A 22,902-nucleotide genomic window follows, 5' to 3' on the forward strand; every position below is an offset into this window, starting at 1 on the left:
TTAAGATTATTCCAAAGTAAGCACTATAATCTTTTGCTCAGCAATACAGCTTGGCTCTTGCATGTCTTTCTTCCTCCCTCTTCAGGTTCTGAAGCTCTTTTGATGTCAGTTGTACAAATATCTGATGTGCTGTGAGGGCTGTGCAGTGTTTTGCAGAGGACTTCTGTACAGTACTTATTCTTTGGTTGTTCCACGTAATAATGGTTTTGAAAGTATGATTAACATCCGAATTTGTTGATCTTTAAAATATGACAGTCATCCTAATATGTAACATTTTTATGTCATGAGCTTCTTCTACCACTGGAGCTTTCCACTAACAGCAGGATCTTTGTTTTTTGTTTAGGTATCACAGTCTAAGGCTAGAGCATTAACTTCACCCCCAGAGAGGATAATTTCTATACAGGTAGTACGGCTGCACTGAAGGGCTTGTAGGAAACAAGCTGAAACATAATTACACTGTTATGTTTGCATATATTCTTGACAGATAGTTTAAAAACCTAATGGAATTTTAAAACATCCTTAATGTGTCTTCTCCCCACATGAAAAGCCTGTAGCCACCACAGGACAAAACACAACGTCTGCTCTCAAGCCAGAAGCTGTCAGCTTTGTCTGGACAGTGAGAAAGTCTTTGAACTGTTTAATCTGTGAAAATGGAAGACCAGTTATTGTTATGTTTTATTGTAGGTTCGGGAACTGCAGACTCGTTTGCAAAGCGTGCAGGCAACAGGCCCATCCAGCCCAAGTCGTCTCACTTCTGCAAATCGACCCATTAACCCCAGCACAGGAGAGCTGAGCACAAGCAGTAGTAGCAATGACATTCCCATAGCCAAGGTGAGCTACTGCAGATTACAGTAGTGCTTATTATTATCTAAGTGAAGCAGACTTCATTTTGCACAGCTATTGTGCATGGATATTGTTAACTGGGAAATACCAAGAATCCCCAGAGAGTTTTCCAGGGCCCTAAGTAGGTGTGGGAATTTGAGCAGCAGTGAGTATTAAAGTGTTCTGTTGTAATTCTTACATTTATGACATGGGGGTCAGTCTTATGGTAGCTTATTTCAGGTTTGTAAATACAGCTAGTGAACAGATGCATTTCATATAATCTTCATGGGTCCTTTGTAAGTTATACAGCATTCTGACTTTAGATTGCTGAAAGAGTGAAGTTGTCGAAGACGAGATCGGAGTCTTCATCATCTGACAGACCTGTCTTAGGATCAGAAATAAGCAGCATAGGGGTAAGGACTAACGATTATGTGCATGCACGTTACCTTCTGAGGATGACTTGTGTTTTATTTAAAGCAGCGTTGTTTTCTCTCTAAATTTAAATCTGAGCTAACTGGAAAAAAAAAAAAAAAAAAAACCCTTTAAAAGTTAATAAGAGAAAAAAATATTTCATCAGAGGGAATTTCACCTCATTTATTATATCTCATTTTCTTTTACTTCTTTATTAGAAATCATTCCCTGAGTAAGACAATGGATTTTGGTGTCAGTCCAAAATATTACTCCTCAAGAAAAGATGGTTGCATTCCACTACTTCCAAATCAACTGAGAACTGTGTTCTGCTTTGTAATGCCACTGTAAATCCACAGTGCTGTTGTTACTGTGTGTTAATATATGTTTCACTGAAGAACTTGGCTCAGATGTTTTGCTGAGCTTTCAAGGAAGTAAATACCTTGCGGCTGAGGCTTTTTGTATCTATGGTGAAATGCTGTTCACCCTTTAGTTGGTAGAATTTTAAATCAAAATATCTTCTTAAAGTAGAATTTGTAAGTGTTCCACTGAGTGTAAAATTCACAGTAAAAACTGAATAATGGCTGTCTTGAAGTGAGTAAGGAAAACTCCACCCTCAATTCAGACAGCCTGTAAGAGGAATCCGTTCACTATCTGTTCACAATGATCTGTTAACTGCTCTGTGCAGGTGTCTAGTACTGTGGCTGAACATTTGGCACATTCCCTTCAAGACTGCTCTAACATCCAGGAAATCTTCCAGACTCTTTATTCACATGGATCTGCTATCTCTGAAAGTAAAATCCGAGAGTTTGAAGTGGAGACAGAGAGATTAAATAGGTAAGGAGAAAAATTAGATGTGCTCAAATGTGTTGTTTCCTGTTAACTTTTTTGAAGTTGCCACTTTTTTCTTTTCTGAGCATTTCATCTTTCAGTCCAGGCTCAACTCTGGCAGCTGCAGTGAACGTGAGTTGTAGTGTAGAGAAGATAAAATCATTTACTAAGGACTCTTTTGGTGACTATGACAGTTCTGTCATGTGCCATCATCAGCACAGCATCTTGATCTGTGCAAGTATGGACTGTACAGTGTCCTTTGTAGTGGCTGGCCAAGTAAACGTGACACTTTTTTCCATTAAGTACATCAGTTCTAGAAATAAGGATATCCGTAAATTATTCTCTACCATTCTGGAAGTGGCTTGATTTGTTTTGTCCTGAAGAAGCTGAATTCAAGCATCAAATGTATCCAGAGGTACTGGTGTATGGTGATGTGGTAGGGCTCCATTAAATAGGCTTCTGCCTACAGAAGAAAGATTGCAGCATTCTGGTTTCAGTAGGAAAACAAAACTGTTGATATCCTTCAGAAGCCCGAAGAAAACCAACGCATCAGTAACCCGTTGGAACATAAAATTAAAAGCTGTGGATCGGGAACATGAGAACTGTGTCTCAGAATTCTTGGATGTTCTCTGTTCCTCACAGCTGTCTCAAATTTAGTTTGATCAGTGCAGTATCTCTTCCATTTATAGGTCATGTTTCAGTGTTAATGCTCTCTTTCTTTATTTTTGTTGGTTTGTTCTGACATGCTTTGCACAAATTTTATGTGTGGAGCACGTCCTTTTAGGAGATATCAGATAAAAAATAGGAGGTGAGACATCTGGAAGATGTAACATCCCTGAAATTCAGGGTTTTGTTTTGATCACTGATAAAATAGTGTAATAGCCCTTCTCTTTATTCTGTTTGTTGAGGAATCAGTAATTTCAGAGTTGTTGGTGACCGAATTATCTGGTCTCACTGTATATCTAGCTCTTGCGATTAGTCATGATATGTTGTGATATGTTGATGTGTATTGTGGTTAACAGCGATGAGAATAATCAATAATACTGGGATTTTGAAGCCCTATTTTCAAATTTAGAGTTGACCTCATTGAAAAGAATATTATGAGTAAGTTCTACTCTGAGATATTTGCCAGAACTTCTGGAGATTAATGTCTCTGAAAACTCGGTTTGTATTTCAGAAGATACAATAATTTAAATGAAATGGTTGTTGTGAATATTCCAAAGAAATGGGGCAGCTGCCTGATCCCTCCATACTCCCACACATTGCGGTAATTGCACTTGAAAACATAAGCAGATGGAACAGCAGTAAGAGACGAATGGAGGAAGAAAGATTAAGCAAAAAGCTAATAAGATATCTATCCCTCGCAATCTTGCAGGAACAAAATAAAGATACAGCTTTCTGCTTGCTGCTGTTCCACAGGGTTATGCCTTACTTATAAAAATTTTTGCAAAGTGGAGAAGAGGCAGTCCAAAGAGAAAGGAAAAAAATAATCTCTTGTCTCATGGTATGGGACACAAAACTGATAGGTTTTGCTGTCATCGTTAAAAAGATTGTGTAAGCCAAATGGTCTTTCCTGTTACAAATTATGATTGTTCTAGAGTTTTCAGGACAGTGTCTACGTGCTAAGTTTGAAGGTTGCAAATTACTTCCTTTTCTGCAGCCGTATTGAGCACCTGAAATCCCAAAACGACTTGCTGACTATAACATTGGAAGAGTGCAAGAGCAATGCTGAGAGGATGAGCATGCTTGTTGGGAAGTATGAGTCCAATGCCACAGCCCTCCGGCTTGCATTGCAGTACAGGTATGTACATACGCAGAAGACGGCTAAGCTGGAAAAAAGAGGGAGTGAGTGAGACTTGATAGAAGTCTCTGAGAGTTAAATTGTTGATCTGCCATTGTAGTGGTATTAAATTCTGATTCCTTCCTGAAAAACTTCCCTTATTTGTTAAACTGCTTGACAGACTAAGTAACCAGAGTTATTGAAGTTACTGATGTGTGTTTCTCAGACACAGTTCAATAGCAGCAGCAAACTCAATCTAGAGGTGTGATGTGCATTTATCTTTTAACTTCTAAACACTGAATTAACATTTGAGATGGTGTTTTAATTATTTTTCATACCTTTATGTGCACGTAGAAAAACTCTGATATCTGGGTGGGTGGAGGAGAAATTAACATGTTCATTATTAACTCATCCTTGTATAACAGGAGAAAAACTATCATGCCTCTAAACTGCATGTCATTCATAAGTCTGTTGTCTCCATTGCTCAGATAAGATCATTAGTATCTTCAAACATTCACTCTGAAACCAGAGAGTTTCCTAAGTTCTGAATGCCTGTTCCCCTAAAAGTAAAAGTATCCTGGAATGTTCTTCTGAGTTATGTATACATTTGGACTATACTGTTTCTGATCTTAAGTTGCATATTGTCTGTATCAATGCAGTACCTTTCGTAAGACCTGTGGTCCGAGAAATTGTGTTGTACTCCTTGTAATTTAGAGTGACTTCAGAGATATTCCACATAATACAGAGTGACTTTCCAGCATCAGTTGGAATTCTGAGAGAATTGCTTGGTGTTTGGTTACAAGTATCTAAATTTACTTTAAACTTTGTGTAAAAAGATGTTCTAATTTAACTCCAACTGCAACTAATTTGGAACAGGCACTTCTGGTCTTATAACAAACTGTGTGTCTTTTGAATAATGTATTATGTTACTTTCAGCCTTGGGCAAATTGTAAGAAAATTTATATTGCAGATAGGTACGTATCTGTTTTCAAACAAATTAAAATGCATCAGAAATGAGAACTCGAAACTGTACACAGTATCTTGGCTTGCATGGAGGAATGTCTTAAAGCCAGGAACAGAGAAGCAAAGTATTTTTCTTATTTTTTCTTTCCTCATATAATAGTTTTATATAATATTGATTTATAGAATATCATATTTTATGTATTAAGAGGGCTGGAAAAGAGTTTCTCAGGTGGTTTTCTCAACCATCAGGCATATTAGTGACTGTTTGAAACATGCTTCTGGTGCTTGTATCACATCAGATCATCATCTTCTGTTTCAAGACCAACCCAGGGCCATCAGTAGGAAAGATTGTTGAATGCTTGTAACAGAAGCTAAGAATGTCACTTAGTATCCCTGCTGCTAGACACCTCCGAATCATGTAGTTCATTAGCTACCTTTTTTTTGTTACTGATTGCAAACATCTTTTTTCCTATGTTTTTCTTTTTCAGTGAACAGTGCATAGAAGCATATGAGCTGCTGTTGGCATTGGCAGAAAGTGAGCAAAGTCTCATTCTTGAGCAATTCAGAGCTGCAGGAGTTGGTTCTGTTGGTAAGATTTCAATGAGTCATTTCATTATTTTTTTTCCACATTTATTAGCATTGAAGTTAGCTGCAACAGTGGGTCATCTTATGACCCACCACTTAGGAATGCTATCTGGCCTTTTCTTGTTTTTGACTAAGTAATTAATTTTACACATCCAGAGAGTAGGGAAAAAGAAAAAGAGAGCCTGGAGTGAAATCAGCTTTCAACATCTAATTATTTTTATATAAATATATATATATATAAAGGGTACACACATAAAGGGTACACACATATGTATATACATATATATATAAATTGGATTGTGTGTGTTGTCACTGGGGATGCCTATTCTGGCAGTGGTGATGCTTCAACAAGCATGCAGCTGTACAGAGTGAAATAATTAAGTGATACTTTTGAGCATATGGGAATTAAAGTCATGCAACTGTGGTAACTACAAGTACTGATTTTGTTTGAATTACATCTTGAACCCACCACCACCCTAAGTTGGTGTAGTTAATTTAAAGTTGGAGTTACAGAAGTAGCACTTAGTAATTAAAAAAGAAAAAAAAAAAAAAAAAAGCTCTAGTTTTTCATTCTACATTTTACCTTTGCTCTGAATTTTTTTGAGTTTTATACGTCATGTTTTACTGTGTTGTCTGGGATATTAGCCTCTTACAATGTGAGGTTTACTTACTTTGTATACAGCTAATTCTAAGAGTGGGTGAAGGTTTTTTTTTTTTTTAACATGCTGTTCTCTGAATAATAGAGTGAACTTTTTCATGGTACTGTTCAGAAGTGTTTGAAATTTGACATTAGTGCTACCTTCATTTTACTGATGGTAAGAGATCTTTACACAGTGAATGTTAACGTGTGTTTTACAGTCCTATTCCTCTTACAGTAGAAGAAGATAACTAATAATCTTTGAGTAGAAAGAGAAACCCTCAGAGAGAAAAGAATAACTCTCCTTGCTTTGCTGAGGCATAGTAAATGCATGGATGAGACAGTAATTTATAGTGCTGGCTTCTTAAAAATCACTGAAACGTAAACCAGAAGCTTTTAGGAATGAAGTGACCATCTGGCTTTAGAGGCACAGGACTGATGAGTACAGCCTCTTGGAAAGCTGGATGCACTCGTCTGACAGTCACCCTGCTTAAACATTCAGCTTATTCTGTATCTCCTCTAGTGCTACTGGTAGGCCTTTGTACAGCTGACTTTGCCTGCACTGCCTCTGTGCTGCAGTAAACCATGCAGTTGATGTCTTTATTTTTCATCCATTTTATTTCTAGTGTCTGATCATTCCACATTCTTGATGAAAGCTAAGTGGCCAGCAAAAGTTAATTTAATTGTGGATTTTCTACTCACACAGAAGATAGAAATCTTAGAAAAGATAAATATTTTAGGTTTGAGTAGGGTATCATCTTATATGCATTTTATGAAATAGAATGTTGCTTGTTTTTACATATGTGTTTGCCTACAGCTCTTAGTTATAGTGTTATCTGTTACAGCCCCATGATAGAAATAGTGCTGATTGCATGCTATGTAACACAACTTTGGAGGAGGTTCCTTGGTTTATGTACCCAGCTGCTCTTAATGGAACTTTCTCAATCCCATTCTTGTGGCTGGGAGGAAGACAGATTCAGACCAGAAGGTCGGTGACAACTGATGCTCACACAGAAATGAAGCTTGCTTTCACATTACAGGTTGATAATCTGTAGTCACTGTCTTGTTAGTACATTGGAATGCATCAAAGCAACTCTATTGCTGTGATTTTTATTACACTTGTCACTCAAACCTCTGAAACAGATTGTTTGTTTAAAACTAGGTGACCAGACAGGTGATGAAAACATCACCCAAATGCTTAAGAGAGCTCATGACTGCAGGAAGACAGCTGAAAATGCAGCAAAAGCCTTGCTGATGAAACTGGATGGGAGCTGCGGGGGAGCCTATGCAGTCACTGGCTGTAGTGTGCAGCCCTGGGAAAGCCTCTCATCCAACAGCCACACGAGGTAACTCACAGCTCATCTGCTTTCCTGCTCCCCAAGAATGTGATCTCAGAACAAACATTATTTTTAATGTGTTTGTTGAACTACCTTCTTCACCTCAATCTGCTGAGTTCTTTGCTTTGTTTTTCAAGTCACCGTGACTTGACTGTGACTACTGATCTAATTGTCTTTAGACTTTCTGCAACTCCAGCCATGAAGGTTTTGTATAAATTTGTTGCAAATGGATGATTTGGAACTTAGATATTCCTCATACAGGGCAAAATCTTTGTGTGTTTTACTTTCCTATTGCTTTATTTGAATTTGGATTGTGTAATTCTTGTTCGTATGTGTTGCATACAGACAGCACACATTTATGGAGGTAAAGATCAGAATTACTCTTTGATTGAAATTCTGGAATGTTCAGGTGCTACTTCCTGAATGTTGCAATTACAGCCATTTCATTCTGAAACATTTTCTCTGTGACCTACTCAAAATTCCTCCTTCACTGCAAGTCAGATTACAAATGAGCATCATAAGTGACAGTAAAATCTTCTAGAAAGGGGCAGGATGATTCAATTTTTCTGAAGAACTAAGAAACTATGAAACTTAAATGAGCTCCATTATTATTGCATCAGTGTTCCAGCTCAAATACATCTGCTAACAGCTTTGTTTTGAATTGTTGCCTGCCTGCAGTGTAGTTGTACTCTGTGCAGTAAATGTGTGCACATTTATGGATACAAATTTGGCAAACATCCTGAATAAATACAGATGAACATTTTTCTTTTTAAGTTTTTTTGGTTTCTCAGATTCACTCTAAAACTTTATTTTAAATCAGTTTTTGAGCCAGTTCTTCATTCAAATGCTGTCATTTTTTGACACTTTTAGAAGTTTATTTTAGTACTATATCATTTTCTCTTTTTGCTGATGCCTTCTCTAGAGGATCTTATTTCCTGCCATCTGACTAGTGTGAAATAGCTAGAAAGTCAGCAAAAAGGTAACCTGAGGGAATGAGGCCCAAATAAGAGACATTTTATTTGGAAAATTTTTATTGTACTCTGCCAGTCCAAGAAAACCTTATTTTCAGAAATTAATGTGATGGTGTGTGCATGTTGATTGCTTGTCATACAAAAAGTATTGACCAACTTTGGGAAGAGGTTATAGAAAGCTGCTTTGACTTGCCTCAGACTGTGTGCACTTATGCCCCCTCTGCAGCTACATGTGAATGTGTTCTAAATGGTCATACATGCAGCACCTCTACTCAAGTTGATCCTCTTTCCTCTAGTAATCAAAAAGGTGGTTTTCTTTTTTTCATAACTATTTCAGTGTTTCCCTTCCTTGTGCGATGTCTGATATGAATTTGAAGCATATATGTTTGGTTATTTTTTTAACAGTTTATAGTTCCCAGAATTAAAGAGGGACGTTCATATGGACACGCTGATCTGATCACAACTTGCATATTTTTGCCCCTCCCATCTGCCAGTGCTGCCAGTGTAATTTTTCTTGTCTAAACGCAGTGAAAACATTTCTGAAACCCTAACTTCTGCATGAAATACAAATCTTCTTTCCTTCTGTTGTGTTCAAGTGATACATGATAGAGGTGTTTTGAGATTTTTCCCTCCCATGGACCCTATCTCAAATGAGAAGAATCACTCTTCAGCTTACAGACACCTTTGTGGCAGGTGGGAGTTGTGTACTCTTTCAGAAGGCACCCACTTTTTCTGTACTTACATCAGTAAGTGCTCTGTCTCAGATTAAAAAATTGAAGATTTTAACTGTCCTCTCCCTGTCATTCTGGATCCCTTTTTTCCTCTTTCCAGGACCCTGTGCATGTTTTTCAGTGTTATGCTGCCTGTGTTGCAACTTTCTTAATCCATCCGTATGTGTCCTCTTGTCTCTGGTCTCTGCTGCTGTAGACAGGCATCCCATTGCCAGAGACCTCCAGGTCTCTCATTCTTCAGTGTTGATGTTTCACATTTTCTTTATTTTTCCACTGCAGTAGTAATCCAGACAAAGATAGGAAGGAAGATTCTGGATTTCTGGCTGTTCTTGCCTGCTTAATATTTTTATTTCTCTTAAAGAACTTATCAGTCTATAAAATGGGTGTAAAATGTGTCTACATCATCAGTGAGGGCTCTGTGAATTGACATTCAGGAACCACTGTAGTTTAGTGAAAACATGCTAACATAATGTGGTTCAAATGCACTCTGAATCTGCAAGACTGTTCTTTTGCTGTAACTGTTTTAATACTGCAGGCTTTTAGCTATGAATGCATACTGTTCCCTTTTCTCTTTGCAACAATAGAGCAGAGGGAGTAAAGTGATGGAAGCCCTGTTTCACTGAGAGTTGTGACAAATGAAGAATTCTCTCTATTCTTTGAAATCTTATAGAATAGGAACTTGTAAAATTGTTGACCCATCTTTAGTTTGGCATTTCAAGTGTGATTCTGAATGTCAACTCACTGAACACGTTACTAAGAGAAAATGCTAGGGGAGCCAATGGTGACAAGTGGTTAACAATTGCAAAAGGGAACAGCTGAAATGAAATGAAATGTCACTGCAGAGGTTGACACTGGTGAAATGAACAAAAATAACAGCAAGCAGCTCAGTGTATTTGACTGACAGCAGCATGACAATGTTGTCAATTAATTTCTGAAAATAGAAGTAGTTTATGGTGTAGTTTGAAGTCGTAATTACTTGAATGGACAGAACCAAATGGTGGAACATACGTTATTAGTGAGATTTGACTGCAGCCTGGAAAAGAATGAAATAGAAAGAAAGAGCAGCAATTGTAATGCTAAATTAAATTGCAGGGTTTTAGTTCCCTGTTATGTCAATAAACCCAGCCTTACATCTGGATTGATGACAGGGAAGATCCGCTCTCTTGTATGTAGAGGGAATTCTGGTCAGTATTATGTAGTGTCACAGAATACCTGGACATAGCCAAAAACAGGACTGTATCACTCACCAGAATCCCGTGGGATTTCAGATTAGTAACTGACATACAGGATTATCTTGGCTGAAGTGTAGGAATAAATTACTTGAAAATATTCTAACAGGTATCTTATACACCACTGCTAATCTGATGTAGTCTCAGGAATGAGGGCGGTTTTACCAAAGGTTCTGAATTTAGCCAAACACGCTATTTGTATTTTGGCTGGTTGTACTGTTTTTCAGTCTCTCTTGAAGTTACTGTCTTTCAGCATTGTGCTGTCTCAGACCTCAAGTCACAGGATTTGTGTAAAAGACTGTTGGCTCGCATATAGTTTGTGCCCATCAGATACATTATTTAAAGTGCAGTGGTTCAGTACTGACTCTGTTCTTTTTGTTCTGTCAGCTTTGTATTGATTTGACTTTTAATAGATTAACTGAATGTTACACAGGCTTTTATTGACAAAATTCTGCAATATACATAACTTACTCAGTGACGCTGTTGGAAGACTCATTTATATCCAGATACAGCTTTTGATTCACACACGTGCTCATGAACAAGCACTTGCACAGGCAAATACAACTGCACATTGTACCATACTAGCCTGCATTCTGTCAGCCTGATTTCCTGTCTCCCAGTTGCCATTAAAAAGGAGAGCAGTGTCTGAAATTCTGGATCATGTGCTTACCAGCTTAAACAGAGCACCAATGGACTATCATTATGGCTGTGGAAAGATTTAGGATAGGGCTTTTGAGGGAACACACTCTGGCAGAGCTGTGCTGTGGGAGTTCACAAGCACTGTGGTGGTGTTGCAGTGGCTCATCACACCGTCCTGGTGGGCTTTGCACCCTGCCTTTCTGCTGTCTGTTCTACCTCTGGTTTCTGGGTGGGGGCTGGTTGCTGAATGCTGGGGGAGAGGGAAGGATCTTTCTTGTCCCTTCTTCTGCTGTCTGAGACAGTGTCCCCATTGAACTTCCCTCCATCTTATTTAATAAATAAATAAATAAATAAAGACCTTGCTCAGAGGAGCCAGCTCAGCTGCAGGCAGGCAGGCAGCCAGGACTGAAGTAAAAGCAGCCTGAGTATCACTGGCAGCGACCCAGACTGCCTTCCCTAGTTTGGATGGACTTGCATAGCTGTAGATCTTTAAGGGCCAAAACCTGAATATCTTGCAAGTTTGAGTTTCAGCACAATGTAACAATAGACTTATCAGCATTTTTGCTTGTTTTTCATTCCCAGCAGGAGAGCTAGGCTTTTTCTCCTTGGCAAGTGAAAACTAAGATGAGCAATTTATGTCCCAAGGTTTGAAGCCTGAGTGGACTTTCAGAGCTGTCCTTTCTTTGGTAACAGCTGTTTTACATTTAATTCAGGAGAGCTGTGTAATTGCTGTCTTTAGATGTTGAGGAAACTTGCAACATGGCCTCAGTATAGATTTAAATATTTCTCATGTTATCTACCTCCATGATTTTTACATCAGCACCTACTTCAGAGGGGTGCCAGTATGTTCTGTAAAGTGAGATTTATGAGTTGAGATTCTCAAAATTTCTTTCAACCTGAAAGTTTCTGTGCAGTGTAAGCGTTGGGTGTTTATGCTTTACTGCAGATGGGAATGGGTGAAAACAAAAGAAAAGACCAGTTTACTAGTACTGTGGAAAATATGGCACTTGTAAGAAAAAGAAGGTATAATGGGTAGTAGAGAACTGTGGAAAAGAAATATAATGCAATATTTCATGAGGGGGAAAGGTTTTGAGAAATCTTTGGTAGATCTGCCAACTCTGTCTCCTCCAAGATCATGCTTGGACTGTATGGAAAAACTGGGAATTATTGGAGGCACTTAAGAAATAGTGCAGTTTTAGTTAAAGTAGAACTAAAAGAAAAGAGAAAAACCAAGCCTATCTTGATAGGCTTCCCAATTTTAACATGCATAATACATGGTAGGACATCATTCTGACTCTCTCAGCATGTGGCGGGTGGGGCTTTTTTTCCTCCTACAGAAATGTTGAACAGCAATGCAATTTGATATAGAAAGTGATTTATTCCCCTGCTGATAACTGAGATCATCTAGCATTCCAGACAAGCACAGTTAATGGATGACTTATCCCTCAGCCAACAGATAATTACAGGTCCTCAGGAGACAGCAGGCAGCTTTGAGTGAGGTTATAGAAACAACACAGCATTTTATTCTCCTTTAAGTGTTATTGCAACCATGTTCAGCCCTGGAAATTCTAAAGCTGTATCAGTCTCAGCCCCCTACAGCAACAGCATGCGTGTAGGTGAGAAGGCAGCACTAAGCCACCCTTATCCTTAACAAGACATTAGTTTTCCTTATCTGCATTCTCTTTGTAAACATTTGTGGTGCAGACTAATGGGCAGTCATTTGTTTGAAACTATGCCCATAGAAAAAAACAATTCTGACAAGGCTGATGATGTCTTTTTATTTAAAATCCAGCTAAATTATGGGTTGGTTTTAAACCCCCCTGGACCTGAAAGAATGTCTGTATATAGTATAGTCAATCTATCTTAACATAAATTGAAAGAAGCTACCATCTGATAGCTGCCAGTGGTTGGTTGTTTTTTTTTTTTTTTTTTTTGATTGATTCCTATAACTGTCCATTAAGAAATATGAGATAGTAACTGGTATTGCCATCAGCAGATAAAAATGAGGAGCAGGCTGATACTTTCTTGTTAGCTGATGCTTTTTCACAAAGAAGATGAAGAATTAGTGGCAGAGCAGCAGAGAATAACTTGACCTGCTAGTGTATTGCTAAGAAATCTGAAGTAGCTTTATTTTTTTTTTTTTTTAGTTAAAAAGAAAACTTGTTTCAGAAGACAGCATTCCATGAACAGTAATGCAATTACACATCACTAACAGTCTGGTTTTGCAGTGAAACTGATTTTTTCATGCAGCTTAAAGAATTAATTTCTTTTCTGAATTTGTCACACCCCTCTGCATCTTCTGAATATTGCAACACCCACTCCACATTCTTTCTGTGAACTTATAAGAAAGACTCAGCTGTGTTGATGAAGTATTTAAAGAGTGTTTGATAGAAAAATACAAAATGTGTTCCAAATTTTTTTTTAATACTATTATTTCTATTTCTAGTACTACAAGCTCAACTGCAAGCAGCTGTGATACGGAGTTTACAAAGGAGGATGAGCAGCGACTGAAGGATTACATCCAGCAGTTGAAAAATGACAGAGCAGCAGTGAAACTAACAATGCTGGAGCTGGAGAGTATTCACATCGATCCCCTTAGTTATGACGTTAAACCTCGTGGAGACAGCCAGAGGTTAGACCTAGAAAATGCGGTCTTGATGCAGGAACTTATGGCTATGAAGGTAATTTAATTGTATGCAACAGACTGACAGTGCTGACAAAGCCATTGTGCTAAGAATGCTAAGAATGTCATCCATATGGGAGGCATTGATAGTGATTGCTGGGTAATAAGGGGTTACTTAGTTGAAGTGAATAATCAAAGCCAAAAATCCAGTAGTAAAACAGTGACAGAAGGCAGTGCATTAGCAATGACGAGCTATGTGTGTTTTGAATTAGGCAAAAACCTCATCCGTGGCTCTACTCTTCAAATGCTCTCCTTGACAAACCAGATGCTTTTTCTGAGAGATGCAGCAGCTGAGTTGCTTGAGGGTGACCAAAAGCATGATACAGCACTTCCCAAGAGACTGTTTGCTACTTACAAGCATGCAAATGCTCATCTTGAATGTTTGTGAACTCGAGCAAAACAAATTTACCTCCTTTTAATACTGCTGTGGGAGGAAGAATAGTCTGTAAAAAAAAAAAAAAAAAAAAAACCTCTCATCCACAGTGGTTTCAAGCAGCCAGAATTCCAGAGCTGCTCTAGACAGTGTGTTGGAATTTGTAATTTGTGTTAGAACTAGAGCAAAGAGTGGGTGTTGTAATGACAAACAGGAACAGAAATTTTAGGAGAATTCATATTGCAGGCCTGGTTTGTGTGTGCACTTCTAAAAATAGGATCTAGACAAACTGGACTGTACTCACCAGGTATACAGTTTATATAGTTTTAAACTTGGCTTCCATATTGACTTCAAAAATTGAGAGAGGGAAACTAAAACGTAATTATAGAATCACTGACTGGCTTGGGTTGGAAGGGACTTTAAAGCCCATCCAGTCAACCCCATGCCATGGGCAGGATTGCCACTCAACCAAAGACCCATCTAGCCTGGCCTTGAGCGACTTCAAGGATTGGACATTTCCCTGGGCAATGCCTCACCACTCTCTGAGTGAAGAGTTTCCTCCTAACATCTAACCTAAACCTCCCCTCTACGCTTTTCACATACTATGTCCACCCATAACTTGGTGCTACACGTAGTACATTGAGTTTTCAATGCAGAAAATGGTTAGCAAACTATAGCATAGCTAAGCCAATGAATTTCTCAGCTTTCAGAGTATATTATTTGTATGTATTTGAAATATGAAGCTTAATCAGAACAGTATATACATTTGTTTTCTTCTTTAACTTGAAGCAGATGGATTCAAGATGCAGAGGACTTCTTTACGTAGCTTCTCTTAGTAAATTCCTTCCCTTCAGCATTCTTAGCAAGAATAGGTACACCTTGAGTGAGCTACTGAGGTGTTTCCTACACTGTTGGGTCTTGCAACCTGCTGCGTTATTCTTGAAACTTGTGTTTGTTAGCATTTATCCTACACCTTTTGACACTTTTCATTTATGACTTCAAAAGAAAAAAAAAAAAAGGATAACCAGTTCCATTGCTTCTTATATCTATGTATTATGCTAATGGTGCTCTGAAGATGCCTTTACACCTTTTTTTTTTCTTTATTATTGATGAAGCTGATCCATTAAAAGATAGGCTGGAGGTGGTGTTAAGAAGCCTCACATTTTATTCTGTTCTTCTGTTGCCTTGTTTTATTTTTCACTCATCCAGAATATAAGACTTATTGGTCCACCAGGGCTTCTATAAAATCCAGATCTTTGCTTCAAGCAGTAATTAACCATGTTTCCAAATACATTCTTGTCTGCGGTTTGTAATTATTCAGTGGGTCTTGCTTTGAGGTCAGTTGTTATGCCCCAGTTAGCAAGGAGATTACTTCTGATGGGTGTAAATAATTCTTGTTTTGCTGTCCTTCTGCATTCCAAAGGAGATATTTGTTTTGCTTATGAAAGATTGCATCTTGTATACAATGGTCCTCTTGGAGTCTTTTTTTCATGACTTGTGGAACTTCTTTGCTGTTTTATTCTTCTGATATGACTACATCCAGCATAGATTTTAATTTTAAGAATGTTTTGGTGGTTCTGATTATATTAAATGAAGTGTCCTTCATTTTCATTCTAGTTTTCACCCAAATTCAGAGTTAAAATATAACTGCAAGTACTCAGTATTTCATAGAGTCATAGAATCGCAATGTTGGAAAGGACCTACAAGACCATCTAGCCCAACCGTCCTCCCATTACCATTGCTACCACAAGCTGCTAAACCAGATCTCGTAGCTCCTCATCCGGACGTCTCTTGAACACTGCCAGGGATGGAGACTCCAAACACCTACCTAGGCAGCCATTCTAGTGGCTGACCACCCTCTGAGAGAAAAAGTTTCTCCTTATGCCTAATCTAAACCTCCTCTGGTGCAACTTGCGGACATTTCCCCCGGTCCTGTTTGTTGCCTGGGAGAAGAGGCCAAACGCCTCCTCATCACAGCCTCCCTTCAGGAAGTTGTAGAGTGCAATGAGGTCTCCCCTGAGCCTCCTCTTCTCCAGACTGAACAATCCCAGCTCCTTCAGCCACTCCTTATAAGACTTGTGCTCCAGATCCCTCACCAGCTTTGTTGCCCTTCTCTGGACACGTTCCAGGGCCTCAATGTCTTTCTTGTAGTGAGGGGCCCAAAACTGGACACAGCACTCGAGGTGCGGCCTCACCAGTGCTGAGTACAGGGGGATGATGACCCCCCTGCTCCTGCTGGCCACATTATTTCTAATGCAGGCCAGGATGCCATTGGCCCTCTTGGCTACCTGGGCACACTGCCAGTTCATGTTCAGCCAAGCATCAACCAACACCCCCAGGTCCCTTTCCTCTTCACAATCATCCAGCCACTCGTCCCCAAACCTGTGGTATGCATTGGTTACTGTGGCCAAAGTGCAGGACCCGGCACTTAGCGTTGTTGAACCTCATTCCTTCACCTCAGCCCAGCGATCCAGCTTATCTGGATCCCTCTGAAGGGTCTTCCTACCCTCAGGCAGATCAACACCACCTCCCAACTTGGTGTCATCTGCAAACTTACTGAGGGTACACTCAATCCCTCATCTAGGTCATCAGTAAAGATATTAAATGAGATGGGCCCCAGTACTGACCCTTGGGGGACACCACTTGTAATGGGTCACTGGCTGGACTTAACTCCATTAACCAATACCTGTTGGGCATGGCCCTCTAGCCAGTTTCTTACCCAAAGAAGAGTATACCTGTCCAAGCACGGGCAGCCAGCTTCCCCAGAAGAATATTGTGAGAGATCGTGTCAAAGGCTTTGCTGAAGTCTAGGTAGACTACAACTACAGCCTTTCCCTCATCTGCCAGTCTAGTCACTGAGTCATAGGAAGAGATGAGGTTGGTCAAGCATGGCCTGCCTTTCATGAACCTGTGCTGGCTGGGCCTGATCCCCCATGTGATCTCACCCAAGATGATTTGCTCCGTAACTTCCCATGGTACCAAGATCAGGCTGACAGGTCTGTAGTTCCCTGTATGTATGACTCAGTACGACTTCAACTCAGTATTTTATTAAGTTAATCCTGAAATGAGCAGTAGATTTGGCACTTTAAGCTTGTGAGATTATGCGGGTCACAAAAGTCTTCTTCAGTTGACTGAAAGAATCACTGCTGTCCATCTCATCCTTTGTTGTTTTGTTCTTTACATGCCACTTATACTTCAGGTCTCTGCTCTGAGGAGGCTATTCTGTGAAGTGCACAGTTCACTAGAATTCTGTAATTTAAACAAAAACAAAAACCCACTGTAGTAGATAAGCAGAGGTGATACTGTCATTGAAATTAAATTTAGATGCTATCTTAGAAAACTTATTTTCATTGAAAAGAATTGCATACGTAAAGACTAATTAACTCCATAAATAAACTTGATGTACTTAAATTCTTTTCACGTGAAATACTACTTGTTGCCACCCTGCCTCACAGTCTATATCTAAAACAGAATTCTCAGCCGTTATTTTAGCCTTTAATATCAACCTTCCCACTCATCCATTTTTTTTCCTTTCCCAAGGGCCTCTCTAAGGCAATAGGTGGCAGTTCTTACACTTTATCCCTGCTTTGTCTTCGTGTCTCTTCTTCAAAGTCCAGTTGCCTTGATATGAGAAGCCTGATATATGGAGGGTAATTTGAGTATTCTCAATATGAGACTACATAATGATCTAGTTTTACTGTCTTCATAAACAAAGTAGTTAACTCACCACTGGCCCTCATGTTTATTCTGAGCTAGTAGACAGTGTAAACAAACACCTCATCTTTAAATAGAAACTTTTAAGTGATGAATACAGTAAGTTCCATAGATCCATTATTCCAGAGGTTAAATTCTCCTTTTTCTTTTAGAACATAAATGTCCCTCACTTCTAGGCTGAATTTGCTTAGCTTCGGCTTCTAGCCTTGGAATATTTTGCCATGCCCTTCTCATGAAGGTAGACTATAACCCTCTGTCAAGAGTATCTTATATTCACGTAAGTGCCAGAATACTCTGCGTAAATTACTTCTCAGCCTTCACTAACCAGGCTAAGTAGATTAGTGGCTTTATAAACAGAGGATTAAGAAGCTAAGCACATGCAATTAGACAATCCATTTTAGTTCCCATAACTAACCTGCCTCATCATTGTTTATCAGTTATTTATATTTTTTACTATTAACAGGGAAATTAACATTGTTTGCCTAACAGCTCAATTTCTGCAAATCACATTGAATGAAACTGATTGTGCTTCTAAATTTCAATCCATTAACAAGTAAATGAAAAAATCGATGATTTTAAAGCTTGTACAAACTTTTCCAAGCCTGAGGAGTTTTAGGATGTCGATTTTATTTTTGCATGACTTATATTTCTGAAAAGGTCTAAGATTACTTTGGTTATACTATGCTCTCTGTAACTGTACTATACCTGTATGGACTCACTGCCTACACTTAATGCAGACAATGAATTTTTGTTAGGAACATAAATTCTCTTATTCAGAGATTAGTCTGAATATGTTCCAGCATTGTTTGCATAATCTTTGCTAATAAGAAATGTCATACCAAGAAATACTTTTGAAGAATAAGACAAGGCATCTCAGATATTCTTGCAACTAGAATATGTTTTTTGGTATGAAAAATAAGTAGTGATTTTTTTTCAGGTGGATATCCAACAACTGTCTTTCTTTCTGAAATATTTACAAAGTGAACAAATTTATTCAGAACTTCATTAAAGAAATTGAAGCATGAACTCAGCTTGTAAATACGTGTGAAGGCAACTAGAGCTTGCCATGTTTTAATAATGAGAATGTGGTTCCAACTTGCTAATTGTTGTTTTGGAGGTGTTTTGCATATCAGGTGGTGTGATTTGTGTATATTTTAGGATTGTTTTTGTAAGTATTTTATGGATACTCGATTTTCGTAAGTTCAAAATGACTGGACATTCCATGGAATAAACTTTAAACACAAAGGTCACAAAGGGACTTCTAGTTTAAGGCAGCCCATCAATTTCAAGTTGTAGGATGTTAAGACTGAGTGCTGGAACTTTATTCAACCCTGCTCACTCACACTTTGTTCATATGCTTCTGCCCAGCCACTGTCAGAGTAGATTTTCGAATAGAGAGGCTGTCCCCACATAGCAGTTGTGTTACTATGATTGACACACCTGTCAGAATGGTAGATCATTTGTATGTGAACTAGCTTTCAGAATTGGACGTTTTTCTACAAGGTACCATGATTTACCTTCTGTGAATCATGTTTATGGAAGAATTTTTAAAACTGCAGCTTTGTGAGCCTCCAGTTGTGAATAGTTAGGCCATTTAGAGGAGGAAAATTAACAATAGGTATCTGATGATGCCATACTTAGTTGTCCTTGTTGACTACTTGTTGTACCACAGAGGCTGGGTGTAAGGCAGGAACAGTTATTTGTGTTTATATTTGTGTATTTATTTTGCTGTCCTAGTCCTTCAAGTATGTTCCATTGCTATGAGATAAACCAACTGTAATTTGTATATATTGATAAGAAATTGGAAGCTGGCATTTAGGGGCTGTTTAATGAGGATCTCAGACACTCCTGTGTTTAGGAAGGATGACATCATGAAGGGACATGAAGGACAAAGTAGAACTGAAGAAATTTCGGCATCTGGCAACCTTCTTTGATAGCCAGTACTCTAGGCAGCATGATATCTGAACTGCTGCATCTTAGTCATGTCTGGTAGGGATGGCAGAGCTTGTGATACTCACTTGTAACACATAGTGGCCTTCCTGACTAAGAGAGTGTGCAGTCTTAAGAACTCTTCTGGATACTTACAGTGTTCTTCCTGGAAAGAGCACTCAAGTAATAGGAGTGAATGCTTTGTTTGGTATAATCTTTTTGATATATAGTCATATATATATATATATATATATATATATATGAAACAGTATTCAGATAATGTTTCTTTAACAGGAGGAGATGGCAGAGCTCAAGGCACAACTTTACCTACTGGAAAAAGAGAAGAAAGCATTGGAATTGAAGCTTAGCACTCGAGAGGCCCAAGAACAGGCTTACCTTGTCCATATTGAACACTTGAAGTCTGAAGTGGAAGAACAAAAAGAACAAAGAATGAGATCTCTTAGCTCAACCAGCAGTGGAAGCAAAGATAAACTGGGAAAGGTCAGGAGTCAAAATGAATTCCAAAGTCAGCACAAACATTATTTGTTATGTTTTCCACTTCTCTGCAGTAATCTTTAGCATGTTAATCATTCTGCTTTTGTTAGTATGTTCACGTCCTTTCTCTGTTCTCTGATTGTTATGTGGTTCTGTACATGCTGTTACTTCTGAACACTTCACAGAATTACTGTTAAGTCTGGACAGAAATAACTTTGTCTTTTTAAGGAGTATTACAACAAAGCCATTCTTCACAGGCTATTCTGGTTGAGTATGTTATGTCTCAATTGTTGCCACGTACTGGAAACTTACAGTAAAAGAGAGTGGAAGAGAGAGCAAAACACTGTCGTCCCCCCCCCCCCCCAGATGCTTACCTGGAAAAAATTAGATTCCATTCCTGTGAAGCAATTAGAGCATTGTAACAACAGCCTTTTTTTGCAAATCAGTCCATAATGATTTGAGAACTATTACATTTTATCCATTTTTTATAATATTAAAGAAACAAATTTCTGCATTAATAATTTTCAAGAAGAAGTAGTGATACCTAGAAAAATTTTAATTCCATTCTAGTGCCACGTCCACAAAAAAACTCAGTAGTGTGTTTTAAAACAAAATCTGGAGGTAGTGCATAACCTTACTTAATTGTGTAAAGCATTTGCTCACTTAATTGGGCAAAGCATCCTAAGAATTACTTGATTCAAGTGTGAGTAAAAAAAGTAATACAAGGCATCAGCAGTTACAGATGCTAGACTAGAATTGTGCAAATTGATGAACTGTAGTGGTTTAAGAATCGGTTAGAAGAGTCTGTGTGGCATTAATTAGCAAATCCATTTCTTGGTATATTTATGCACTGCTGTGTTTTCACAACACTGTGATGTTTATTTCACCACTATTTCAAAAGTAGCTGTGATAGAGGTTTTCAGAGTTCCCCCATTAAGACAGTAACTTCAGTTATGATCTTGACTCGTTTCTTAGGAATGCAGCGATGGCACCGCAACACCGCTAACACTAGCAGAGCTGAGACCATACAATGAAAGTGAACTGACAGCTGAACTTACGAATGCACTCAGGCGGTAAGCAGCTTCCTTCATAAGAAATGTGACTTGTTTTATAGGTCTAAGGGGACATTTAGTTCCAAGCCCATACTCTTACTTTCAAATCTTTTTAGGATTGATTACAGACTTCACCTCTGAGAATGAAAAGGATCAAAGTTCTTCTCAGCTTCGCCTCTCTTTTGCTCTTTTTCTTAACTTGATAAGTTAAGAACTTCCCTATGTTGGAGGGAAGGGAAGCCATCCAGAGGGACCTAGACAGGCTGGAGAAGTGGGACCATGTGAACCTAATGAGGTTCAACAAGGCCATGTGCAAAGTGTTGCACTTGGGCTGGGGCAGTCCCAGGTATTTATACAGACTGGGGGAAGATCTCCTTGAGAGCAGCCCAGGAGCTGGACATGAGCCAGCAGTGTGTGCTTGCAGCCCTGAAGGCCAGCTGCGTTCTGGGCTGCATTAAAAGAGGAGTGGTCAGCAGGCAGAGGGAGGTGATTGTCCCCCTCTACTCAGCTGTTGTGTACTGGAGTACTGCATCCAGGCCTGGGGCCCCCAGGACAAGAAAGATGCAGAGCTTTGGAGCGGGTCCAGAGGACTACTAAGATGAGTGGAGGGCTGGAACACCTGTCCTATGAAGTAGGGTTGAGAGAACTGGGCTTGTTTAGCTTGGAGGAGAGAAGGCTCCAAGGAGGTCTCATTGTGGCCTTCCAATACTTGAAGGTAGTGTATACACAGGAGGGGAACAGCTGTTTACGTGGAAGAATAGTGATAGGACAAAGGAAAATGGTTTTAAACTGAGACAGGGGAGATTTAGGTTAGATAATAGGAGGAATTTTTTCACACGGAGGGTGGTGACGCACTGGAACAGGTTGCCCAAAGAGGTTGTGGATGCCCCATTCCTGGAGGCATTCAAGGCCAGGCTGAATGTGGCTCTGGGCAGCCTGGTCTGCTGGTTGATGACTCTGCACATAGCAGAGGGATTGAAACTAGATGATGACTGTGGTCCTTTTCAACCCAGGCCATTCCGTGATTCTGTGATAAAAGTCCATGGTGCTCAGCTCATTCACAGAATCACAGAATTGTAGGGGTTGGAAGGGACCTCTAGAGATCATCGAATCCATCCACCTGCCAAAGCAGGTCCCTACAGCAGGCTGCACTGGTAGGTGTCCAGATGGGTCTTGAATATCTCCAGAGGAGATTGCACAACCTCCCTGGGCAGTCTGTTCCAGCGTTCCATCAGCCTCACTGTGAAGAAGGTTTTTCACACATTGGTGCGGATCTTTCTATGCCCAAGTTTATGGCTGTTTTCCCTTGTGCTGTCGCCACAGACCACTGCAGAGAGGTTGGCCATGTCCCTTTGACTTTCTCACTTAAGACCTGCAAGCATGTATTGAGCAGAACCACTGTGTTTCCTTCATGGGATGTCATATACACACTGCATTTGCGCTCAGGTTGATAAGCTTGATTGTATCCTAGGCATGTTTCTGTGGAAAGCCATTTTTACCACAGTTTTCCAGGACTGTGGAATGTGACTCATTTTGAACCTCTTCTGTTTTGGTTTTCTGCTGTCCCCCTTCACCCGTTGTCAATCCCGTTGCTTACTCAGAGCAAAGAGCATCCACATGGGTACTTCTGCGGAGGGAAGGTTTGCAGTGGGGCTGGGGAAAAGAACGCACATCCAGCTGGTTACCCCACCTTGCCTTCTCTGGTCTGCGTTGCATTTCTGGG

At 39.3% G+C, this 22,902-nt stretch overlaps 1 protein-coding gene across 3 annotated transcripts in view; it reads left to right on the forward strand.

Moving 5' to 3' along the window:
• MCC (MCC regulator of Wnt signaling pathway) overlaps positions 1-22,902 on the forward strand; it is a 182,413-nt gene that overhangs the window by 145,143 nt on the left and 14,368 nt on the right. For 2 of the 3 annotated variants that reach the window (XM_031609899.2, XM_090132373.1), the window contains 9 exons: positions 685-831; positions 1,146-1,235; positions 1,919-2,067; positions 3,722-3,862; positions 5,293-5,393; positions 7,189-7,372; positions 13,380-13,614; positions 19,927-20,133; positions 21,103-21,200. In XM_031609899.2, the coding sequence (XP_031465759.2) occupies positions 685-831; positions 1,146-1,235; positions 1,919-2,067; positions 3,722-3,862; positions 5,293-5,393; positions 7,189-7,372; positions 13,380-13,614; positions 19,927-20,133; positions 21,103-21,200 (1,352 nt within the window). The remainder of the gene's footprint in view (positions 1-684; positions 832-1,145; positions 1,236-1,918; positions 2,068-3,721; positions 3,863-5,292; positions 5,394-7,188; positions 7,373-13,379; positions 13,615-19,926; positions 20,134-21,102; positions 21,201-22,902) is intronic. The other variant, XM_090132372.1, reaches the window with a different exon arrangement.

This window comes from Phasianus colchicus, chromosome Z (genome assembly GCF_987193195.1).
Source record: "Phasianus colchicus chromosome Z, bPhaCol1.hap1.1, whole genome shotgun sequence".
Classification (NCBI taxonomy): domain Eukaryota; kingdom Metazoa; phylum Chordata; class Aves; order Galliformes; family Phasianidae; genus Phasianus; species Phasianus colchicus.